Source organism: Leptodactylus fuscus, chromosome 1, assembly GCF_031893055.1.
Source record: "Leptodactylus fuscus isolate aLepFus1 chromosome 1, aLepFus1.hap2, whole genome shotgun sequence".
NCBI lineage: Eukaryota > Metazoa > Chordata > Amphibia > Anura > Leptodactylidae > Leptodactylus > Leptodactylus fuscus.
In genome coordinates this window covers 185,181,666-185,192,282 of record NC_134265.1, presented here as the reverse complement: position 1 = coordinate 185,192,282, position 10,617 = coordinate 185,181,666, and the positions used below count along the sequence as shown (strand labels likewise).

Here is a 10,617-nt window from a genome sequence, read left to right as displayed (position 1 = left end):
TTTTCTTTGTTTTTTTTTTTTTTTTTCTTAATAATGTTGTCTGCGGACGTCACGCGTCACCCAGCGGCCATTTTATTGAAGCTCACCAGTTACCATTCATATTCGCACACATGGACAAATGAAATAACTCTCTCGTCTGCGCTAGCGGCGAGGCCCGGCCTCTGATTGGTTACACTCATAACGTGCGCTTATAAAGACGAGGTGGTGACTGAAGGTGACATGGAGCGGTCCGTGGTAGACGCATGCGCAAAGCCGGGTGGCAGCGGGTATGTGGATTGGGTGGCTGCTCGTACCGGAAGTAAAGTATTCTTTAGCCCGCCCACAACTGTCACCAGCCGAGGTGGGAATGGAAATACCGTAGAGGATGAATAGTGAACACCGTGTTCTGGGTAAATAAGCCTTGGCATGGCGAGCTGTGAGGGAAGGTGAGAAGCCACCTGAGAATGAAAGTGTGAAGCTAATGTGGAGACTACCAGAGACAGGCACGGGCTACTTGCTTACTCCAGAGCTATTGTGGGCATGAGCTAGTAGTATCTTATGTCTGTACATTCCCATGTGGAGTCCAGGCCTGCAACACAGGAAAGGGATACAGTGTATAAGGCAGGGCGTGCATGCTGGTGCTTGTAGTGCAGTACTTGTGGGCTGGTCACGTGGTAGTTGAGCTTGTCCTTGACCCTCAGCACTTCTGTCACTGGTAGGAATAGCTAAGTCAGGTATACACAGTTCTATTACAGATCTCCTCAGGATAGCACAACTACTTCCCTGAGAGACTTAAGTGTATGTCCTGTGACTGGGTAAAAGGGGCTGTCTGTCCCTCAGGAGGACCTTCATCTAGGACATAGATCTGAAATGAATGAATAGGGAGAATACACGTGACTGAATGGCCTCCAGGTAACCTGGGTGACATGTACTGTCAATGGGGCTCCACTCGCATAGTGGACAAGTGACTACCCTGGTCTGTAATGCTGCCATTCACCACAGCACTGTCTGTGGCAGGCTTGTATAGTCTTCAGGCCTCCTTCTCAGATTATTTAGCATATGTAAAAGATACCATGAAGTCAATGGCCCAGATTTAATATTAATTTGTCAGAATAAACATAGGCAGCTTAAGATGTTCCAGATTTATCACAGTGTCTGATAAATCTGGCATTTCTTTAGACAGGCTAGTCTAAGTTTATACCACCTTTTAAGGGGCTGGCCTTACAGCTCAGCGTCATCACTGGGTGGGAGGAACACCCCCACCCTGACAGTACAAGACCATATAGAGTTCCATAGGGTGGTGGTCCTCACTGAGCTGTAAGGCCAGGCCCTCTGACTGTGCAGAGATATTGGTACCAAAACTAACAGCACTAATATCTGCAACTGGAGCAGATACTGACAGAGCGCTGAATTCTACTTGTAAAACAGTTGACTAGAAGGTGTGGTTGCAGCATAACTCGGTTCATTTACACCATGTGGCAGGATTTGCGGCCAAAGTTCCTGTGTAGCCTAATGTAGTACATGACCGCTGTGTTTTTGATTAAAAAAACCCAATTGAAGGGATTTTTTGTTTTCCCACAGGATAGTTACTCAGTATGTGTGTTTTTTTTTTTTGTGTGTTTTTTTTGTGGGGACCCGATACCTAAACCCTGCACAGATCAGCTGTTCTCGAAGTCTTCAGGTGACAGAAAGTAGTGCAGTGGTTGGGGGCGTGTGGGCACTCTGCTCCTATCCAAGTAATAAGAACGTCGCTGCAGCCTTTGCCACTGTATATTGGTGGTTCCAGTGCTGCAGTTCTGCTCTTGTTAGATGAATAGGAACAGCCTGCATGCACTCCACATCCACTGCAGCAGTTTAGCCACTTGGAGGCTGTCGTAAAAGCTGATGTGCATGGGGTCTTGGTGTCAGACCTCCAATTTGTTTGGGGCCAGAAACCACCTTAAAACTAAGGGGGCGTTCACACTACCGTCGGTGTCCGACATGTAGTGTCCGCTCAAAATCTGTCACGGACATTAGGAGCGGACACTAGCTGTGTCCGTGACACCTGTCATTCACTTGAAAGGGCATCGGGTGCGTTCTTTTGCACTCCGTTCCCGTCCTTCCCTGTCCCCAAGAGAAGATGTCTGACTTCTCAAGCGGATAGAAGAACCCTGCATGCAGCTTTTTCGCTACGTGGGTCCTTAGTCTAAAGGGAGTCTTCCCCTTTGGATAACCCCTTGTTGGAAGGTTCTTTTGACAATAAGATCACAAAATGTTCTCCTATGGAATTCTATTCAATGAACTGTAATTTACAAGGATACTTAAAAGTAAGTGCTCAACTTCACTGCAGCGCCACCACAGGGGCAGTCAAGTGTTACACAGTATCATTCACATCAATAGGTCTGTGTTTCACAGGACAGGTCCTAAAGAGTGACAGACTTTTTGTAGTCATTTTAGCCAAGAGATGAGGAACCTGAACAGGAGGAGTATGGAAATGGACTTAGAACTGGCCAACACTTGTAAAACAGTAATTGTTCACACAGTTCAGTATATAGACTTTAATTTGATATGATAAAATATACCCCTTGCTGGAGTATTAGTTCACACTTCTAAGGGCTAGTTCACATGGGGACATGGAGGAGGATTTTGACAGCGGAATCCATGTCATAATCCTCCTCCATACAATGTTAGTCCATGTAGACTGCTAGCAGAGAAAAAGAAGCAACATGACCTTTCTTCGGGCGTTTTTCGCCTGAAGAAAGCAATAGAAGTGAATGGGAAACGGTTTTTACCGCGCGTTTTTTTTTTTTTGCAAAAAACCCGCATGGTAAAAACCGCAACGCGCTTTTTTGTGGCCCGTTCTCTTAAAGGATGGGAAAACCACCTGCAAGTGGTTTTTACAAAAAAAAACTCCACAAAAAGCGTGTCAAGGTCAAAAAAATGCTTCCTAATTAGGAAGAGTTTTTTTCCGGTGCCAAAATAAGCTACATGTTTGTGTGAACTAAGCCTAAATCTATTTTATATCTGTGAAGAGGATACATTTTCAGCCTAAAGGTAATTGAAAGGCAACATAAACCTTACACTGATGTAAGTAAGAAGAAATCTGTCCCCTCTAGCAGTGTTATTGTTTATACTGTTCTCTGAAACCTATCTAAATGATATTTTCTGGTAGGAAATACTGTTGTGGCAACAGTCCTGGGGAAGGCTGGTTTTAAACAATGCGTATTCCTTATTTAGAGTTGTGTTTTTTTTGTTTTTTTTTTTATATATATATATATATATATATATATATATAATTGTAGTAATGTCCAGCACATGTTACTATAAATCTCAGCTGATAACCAGTAAACGAAAAATCTCTGGTGTACTGGTTATCATACAGAGGACGCGTATAGTAACCTAGGCATTTCTTCAGTTGTATACTGTATACATTTCTTCTTCAAAAATGTCACCTGTATGAGAACAGCCATTAAATTGAAAACCTCTGTCGTACTGGTTGTTGCCATACAGGTGAAATGTATAGTAACGTGCTAGGCGTTACTGCAATTACAAACTGCATGCAATTCATTGCTGTGTAAACCCAGTCTAAAGTGTCACAAATGAGCGTGTGTGTAAAATATACTATATATATATATATATATATATATATATATATATATATATATATATATATATTATATATAATTTTTGCTATGTTCACATAAACAACTTTCATGCCAGTCACATGGAGCAACATCAATGGTACTTTGCGCATATTTTTTTTTTCTTTTTTTCTCAGTCTGTTGTAACACACCCTCAAAAAGTAAAGCATTTCTTATTTTTACCTGTTGCCTGAATAGTCAAATCTAAGGTTCCCATTGATGGAAATGCAGTGGGAAAACGCAGTCAGGTCAAAGTGGGTGGGAATCCCATGCCCACTTAGCAGTAAAAACCACACTTTGGACACACTGTGGTTTTTGGAAATTGCAGCATGTCAATTATACCTAGGTATCATTCAAACAAATTCCGCAGAAGAAACACTTGTCTAAAGTGTTGCAGGACGACAAGAACCATTTTCTCCTCTCCCTGGTGCTTCGGTGTCCTCCCAGCACAGTCTGGTCCTGCTGCTCAGCAGTCATGTGCAGCGCAGGAAAACAATGAAGCTGCAGGACCGGACTGTACTGGGAGGCAAAGGGGACAGGTGAGTGTTTTGTTTAGTGTAAAGGGGCTCTATCAGCAAAATTATGCTGTATGAACCCCCCCACATATGCGTAAATAGCCTTTAAAAAAGCTATTCAGGCACCGCTAATCTTATTTTAAACCACTGTCCCGTTTTAAAATAAAACTATAAAAACATATGTAAATCATACTTGAACGTGCACCCTGGGTGGTGATGCACGATCCGACGTAATCTTCTGGCACGCCTACCTCTTCTTTTGGCAACGTACTCTGGTCCTGGCTCTTCCCGGGCTTCATCTTCATCCTCTTCCAGCGGTTCAAATCCGATTAGTTGAAATCCGGCGCTTGCGCTGTAGCGCTCCCTCCGGAGCTACTGCGCACACTCCGGCGCCATTTTTCTCAATGGCAGTGCCACTGGAGTGTTTGCAGTAGTTTTCAGCCAATCGGATTTGAACCACGGAAGATGAAGCCGGGGAAGAACCAGGACCGGAGAGCGTTGCCGAAAAAAGAGGTAGGCGTGCCAGAAGATGACGTTGGATCACCGCCCAGGGTGCACGTTCAAGTATGATTTACATATGTTTTTATAGTTTTATTTTAAAACGGGCGGCAGGTGTAAAATAAGATTAGCGGTGCCTGAATAGCCTTTTTAAAGGCTATTCACGCATATGTGGGGCTCATACAGCTAAATTTGGCTGATAGAGCCCCTTTAAAGCACCCCTAGCCTAACAACCCCTGTAAACAATAGCTGGGGATATGAAACAATAAGAAAAGCTCTCCTCTTATAAAGTACTTGCAAGTACCAAGACCAAACCTACGACCTGGGTTATGGAAGATGAGGAATTGTGCTCCACCACAGATTGTTCTGCAAAGATGACTTTATTAACTACCTACGCAATGGGTTTCGGGGGATTATCAAGTGTACAAGTAAAGTAGAAATTGTGATTTTTCTTCTTTACATGTACACTTGATAAAGGGGGGGGGGGGAGGGGTGTAATCCCTGATACGCATTGTGTGGTAGTTAATAGTCATGTTTTCAGAACACTCCATGATGGAGCATAATTCCTGGTCTTGGTCCTTGCAAGTGCATCATTTTACACCCCAGGGTGTACAGGAATTTGCTGCTGTGAACCACCCTGAGAGGAACCCAATGATTGAATCGGCTCCATTGCATCTAACGGTGTTGACTGGCTTTTACAAACAAACTAGGTGAGAACCTCTCCTAATTAATCTATATTTGTATCACCTCACGTAGGGTTTTACACTATGGACCGCTTGGTGCTGTTTTTTTGTTTTAAGTTCTTCTTATAAAGTGGCCTCACAAATTTTTATGGAGAAATAGCAAAAAATATTGGGGTTTGCTGCTATGCTTCTAGATTTTAAAATGTGAAAATATCTGTTTGAAGTAAACCCCCCCACCCCTTCCCTTTCAACCAGAGTATCCCTGCCTTCACCCTGCCCTTCCCATCCACTGTAAGCAATCTCATACTGTACGCAACAAGGGGAAGCAAATTGCTCTGATACCAGTGTAGTGGCAGTATTGCAGTTTAACTCCCATTCACTTCAATTGGAACTGAGCTGCACTACTGACTCCCAGCCAATAAACAGGGGCTGGAGCAATTTGCTTTTGGCCCCTTTTTGTGTAGAGTACAGGTGGATACTTCCCTGTACAGCTGAGTAAGGTACAGAGGTTGGTCACTGAACCCTTAAAATGTAGTAGAACTGTAATTTCTTGATTGACAAGAACCTTCTATATGCTGCTGATGTTCTTTAAAGTACATATAGCTTAGTCCTTTTCGTTTCCTAATACTGACATTTTCTTTTTGACAACTAAGATGCATTGTACATTTGATTACCTGCAGGCTAAATTCTGTTGATCTGTGTGAGAGTAAGAGAAATATGTCTTGCGCTTCTAAGACAATTTGAACGTTCTCTGCAGTAGTCAAACCTGACTCTTAGAATAAGGCTCCACGTTCCGTAAAAAAAAGTGTAGCTCTTATGGAAATGCAGCAGAAAAAAATGGTGTTCTTCAGTACTAGCAAAGTGAGTAAGGTTTTGTTTACCGTCAGTCACACATTTCAACGAATAAAGCTGCAGAAAAGCTGTGTTTTCAAAAATGCAGCATGTTAACTTTACCTGAAGCATCACAAGCATGTTCCCTATACGTTTAAAGAGGACTTATCACCTCCAAAATGGACAGCTCTCCACATTAATTAATAGTCGCTGGTCCACTGATTCTGGCACAATTAGAATTTTTCTCTAGACCCCATCATTCCATAGCAATCAATGCTGTTAGTTTTGGTGTCTATTAGGTTATTTAAAGAGGGCCTTTCATGTCCTCAGGCACATGTGGTTTTATATACCGCTAGAAACCGACAGTGCGCTGAATTCAACACTGTGTCGGCTTTCCCGTTATGTCCTCTGGGCTGGAGATATCAGTGCCGTTATCGATCTGTGCCCACTGTCAGACAGGAGTTTCTGACAGTCTAGCTCAGCTGTGAGGAATGCCCCCTCTGACAGTACAGGGCTATGGATGAGTACTGTGAAGGGGGGCCTTCCTCACAGCCCAGCTAGACGCCCTTCTGATAGTGGACAGAGATTGGTACCGTTATAACTGCACCGATATCTCCAGCCCCGTGGTCCTCTTTAAGCTATATACTGTCAGTAGGGCAGTGTCAGACAAGGGGTGTGATTCTGAGCTCTGACTGTAGCTCTGAATCACACCCCCTGCCCTTCTGACAAGACAGAGCTTAAATGGCAAAAGACTAGAGATGAGAGAGTACGATTCGATACTCCCTTTACGAATAGCACGCTCCCATAGGAATGAATGGATGCAGCCAGCACGCAGGGGGTTAAGCAGCCGGATGCCGGCAAAGTCCGCATGCTGCGTCCATTCATTCCTATGGGTGTGTGCTATTTGAAAAGGGAGTTTCGAATAGTACTCTCATCTCTACACAAGACATCAAAAATACCTACGCTTGTTGCTCGGGAACAATGGAAGCTAGAGAAGAAATTCCTACTGTTCTGAAACTGCTGGGTGTGTGGGTTTTTGGGCTGGGCTCATTCTTGATTCTGCCAATTTATCCTAATGATAGGTTCAGTATTGAGCCAATGGGAGTCCTACAACCAGACCCCACACACATCAGCAAAAATACAAGTTGGGTACCGAGCAACTGACGATTGAATCAGAAGAGTAACCCCTTGATTGGGGGAAATGCTACTGTCACGGTTTTTTGAATGTATGACAGAAGCAGCTACCACCACTCTCCTAACCAGACAGTGTGGAAAATACACCAATTGACCACTGCAATACTTCCCCAATAGGATCAGTATGCAGAATATAGTACTGCGCTGAATCCGATTTGCAGTTTAAGAATACGCTTTGAGAGCACACCAAAAAACAATTATACAAGCGATGCTTGATAGTGTTTCAGGGATCACACCCCTTTCTCAAGTGATATGACAAGTAACAACCCGAGGATCCTGCTCCAAAAGACCGGCAGCCTTATGGTTGTGTTCACAAAAGCATACATGAAAGCTCCTCCGTTTGGTTTTGTTTGCACAATAGAAGCTCCTCCCTTATATATTTTTAAGCAAATATATCATGTATAATATTATGAAATATTAACTATTCTGTGGATGCACCCAGCATTGTGGGAAGAGTAGCTTTTATTGGCAAACGGCCAGGTATGACAGCAAGTGATGGCTGGTAACTGCGTTGGCAGATCTCCACACTTAGATTTTGGCAGGCTTTTACTTGTGACAATATACTATATTTGCTTTTCCATTTGCTATCTCTGATTGCCCTCAGCAGCACACTATTATATCTCCATTTGTACCCTTTTTAACTGATAACTGTTAATTTTTAGGTGACGTGACTCTTCCTATGTAACGACATATCAACACTCCTGATATTGTGATGGATTCAGAAGCTCATGGGAAAAGGAAAAGTGACTTGGTTCTCCCAACGGCAACCCAAGACATTATACAACATAAAGTAAATATTGGCGCTGGTAAACATTATTTATGCGGCTACTGTGCTGCATTTACAAACATTGCAATCACCTTCCCCATCCAGAAGGTGCTGTTTCGGCAACAGCTTTATGGATTAAGGATAAGGGATGCTATTAGACAGCTGGAGAAAGATGGCATTCGTAACCTTTACAGGGGAATATTACCTCCTCTGTTACAGAAGACTACAACACTTGCCCTGATGTTTGGCCTTTATGAGGACTTCTCAAGTCTCTTGTTAAGGCATACAAATTCTCCAGAGCTTGTTACACGAAGTGTAGCAGCAATCCTCGCAGGAACAACTGAAGCTCTTCTCACGCCTTTTGAGAGAGTTCAGACTTTGCTTCAAGACTACAAACACCATGATCGATTTACAAATACTTTTCAGGCTTTCAAAGTGCTGCGACCCTATGGTATTAGGGAATATTACCGTGGCCTAGTTCCGATCTTGGTCCGGAATGGACCAAGCAATGCACTTTTCTTTGGCCTTCGCACCCCAATCAAACAGTGTTTGCCTGAAGCTAAAACCTATAGCGCTCATGTTATCAATGACTTTATTTGTGGAGGACTTCTTGGAGCCATGTTGGGTATTGTGTTTTTCCCAATTAATGTGGTAAAGGCCCGTATGCAGTCCCAGATTGGAGGGGAGTTTACCTCATTTGGGAAAGTGTTCATGACAATCTGGACAGAACGTGATGGAAAACTGACCCACCTTTTTCGCGGTGCCCTCCTTAACTATAATCGATCCATCTTGTCCTGGGGCATCATCAATGCAACTTATGAGCTGCTATTAAAATTGTTCTGATATGACAGTGACACAGTCACCTTACATGTTTTCCTCTAGGCAAGGGATCAAATTGTCACAAAACCAAATACAGGGCTGCCTGTGTGCACCACTAATATTGCAATAGAACAAACCTTGTTTGAGCAGGCAGTCATGGTGTCTGGTAAACACAAGTGCCTGTCTGTTCCTTTTATTTATCAGTGACAGCCTTGTTTCTGTGATTACTATTACAATGTACATGCTTGATGTTGTATTTGGACAGCTTTAAACCTACACTAGAAATGTATTGATCTGTTGGTCTCTGGCTGTAGGTCACACAAGCTCAATTTTTTTTAAATGTTGGATTTTCTGTGTAATCTCTACTACAAATTTATGTAAAATGGGTGCCACTTTTATAGCCAATCTACAGTGTAAGCCACACTGCCAATTTCTTCTGAAACTGGCGCTTTTTTTTGTTGTAAAACCATCTTATTGTTGTCTCCTCTTTAGGGTTCAGTATTTAAGTATGTTGCCTGATATTGTGGCTCATCAAATATATGTAGTATATATTGATTACTTACCTGTAGCCTGTGTTCTATACTCACTAGTTCATATAGCTTAAACAATTCCTACCTAATTTTTTTTTTTTTTATAGTTGATCAGTCAAACAATCTGGGAAGTTTCAGGTTTCCAGGTAAAACGAAAAGGGAATATCTGTATAGAAACATCACTTTCTGCTTTACCTCTTTTACAGTCAATATGTTCAATATAATTACTCTTGTCCTGTTTCTGTGTGTGTATTATTCAGGGAGAATGATGACAATGGGCCTACAGTGTACAAAAAACATAATCATTTTGATCCACTATGTTCATTACAATTAATCCATAATTTGTGTCATTTAGAAGGAAAGAAGCTTTTAGAAAAGTTGCACGACTTTGGAAAAACAAACTCCAGATCACAACTCTCTGCAGAACCTTATTGCACATTACACATTTAGCACCTTTGGTCTAATGTCATTTATAGTTAGTTATATTACAAAATTGCTTTCATTAAGAAAATATTTCCATGTGACCATTAAATAGCAGGAAATGAAAATTCTCCATCCTGATGTTTTTTTCAGTAGATGCACTGCTATGTAATAAGACTTTCCTAGCCAGTCAGGGTTAACAACTGAATAAGTGCTACATGTTTCAGTACTTTTTTTTTTTTTTTTTTTTTCTTGTAGATCTATATAAAACTGAATGCAGACTCACCGACTACAAAGTATGTGTTGGTCTGCAAACCAGACTGAGGCCGGGGCCCCACGGACCAGAAATGCCGTGAAAAATCGAGGCGTTGTACAGTGCAGGCAAAGTGGATGGGATTCATGCGAATCCCATCCCCACTTTGTGGAAAAGATCGAAGCGCGAACACGCTGCGATTTGCAAAGCCGTTGCAACTTTGCAAATCGCAGCATGTCGATTATATCTACGGAAACGCCGGCGGCTTTCCCATAGATATGTTACGAGAAAGTCCACATAGGAAAACTGAACTTTCTCTTAAAAGCACTGCGGAAAGAACCGCAATGTGTTCACGCAGTGGCCCGTGGGACCTTAGCCTTAAGGTGGGTTCACACCTGTGTCCGATCTCCGGTTTTCAGGTTTCCTTCTTCTGCCCGAGAAACTGTACAGGAGACAGAAACCCAGTAGTCAGTTTTCAAGCCCATTCATTTGAATGGGTTTGCAAAGTG

General features: G+C 42.5%; 1 protein-coding gene across 3 annotated transcripts; it reads left to right on the top strand.

The window, feature by feature from the left end:
* The first annotated feature begins 301 nt into the window (after positions 1–301).
* On the top strand, positions 302–9,857 carry SLC25A51 (solute carrier family 25 member 51). Of its 3 annotated transcripts, none has more exons than XM_075280379.1 (2): positions 302–389; positions 7,983–9,857. In XM_075280379.1, the coding sequence occupies exon 2, from the start codon at positions 8,033–8,035 to the stop codon at positions 8,927–8,929; it is 897 nt and encodes a 298-aa protein (XP_075136480.1). In that variant the 5' UTR covers positions 302–389; positions 7,983–8,032; the 3' UTR covers positions 8,930–9,857. The 3 variants fall into 3 exon arrangements, with proteins under 3 accessions (XP_075136480.1, XP_075136481.1, XP_075136479.1); XM_075280380.1 differs by having other exon boundaries at positions 319–340; XM_075280378.1 differs by having other exon boundaries at positions 319–425.
* Positions 9,858–10,617: the final 760 nt, after the last annotated feature.

What these genes read in the sequence shown, in the direction of transcription:
- SLC25A51 (XM_075280379.1), top strand. Translation starts at nt 8,033, where the DNA reads ATGGATTCAGAAGCTCATGGGAAAAGGAAAAGTGACTTGGTTCTCCCA.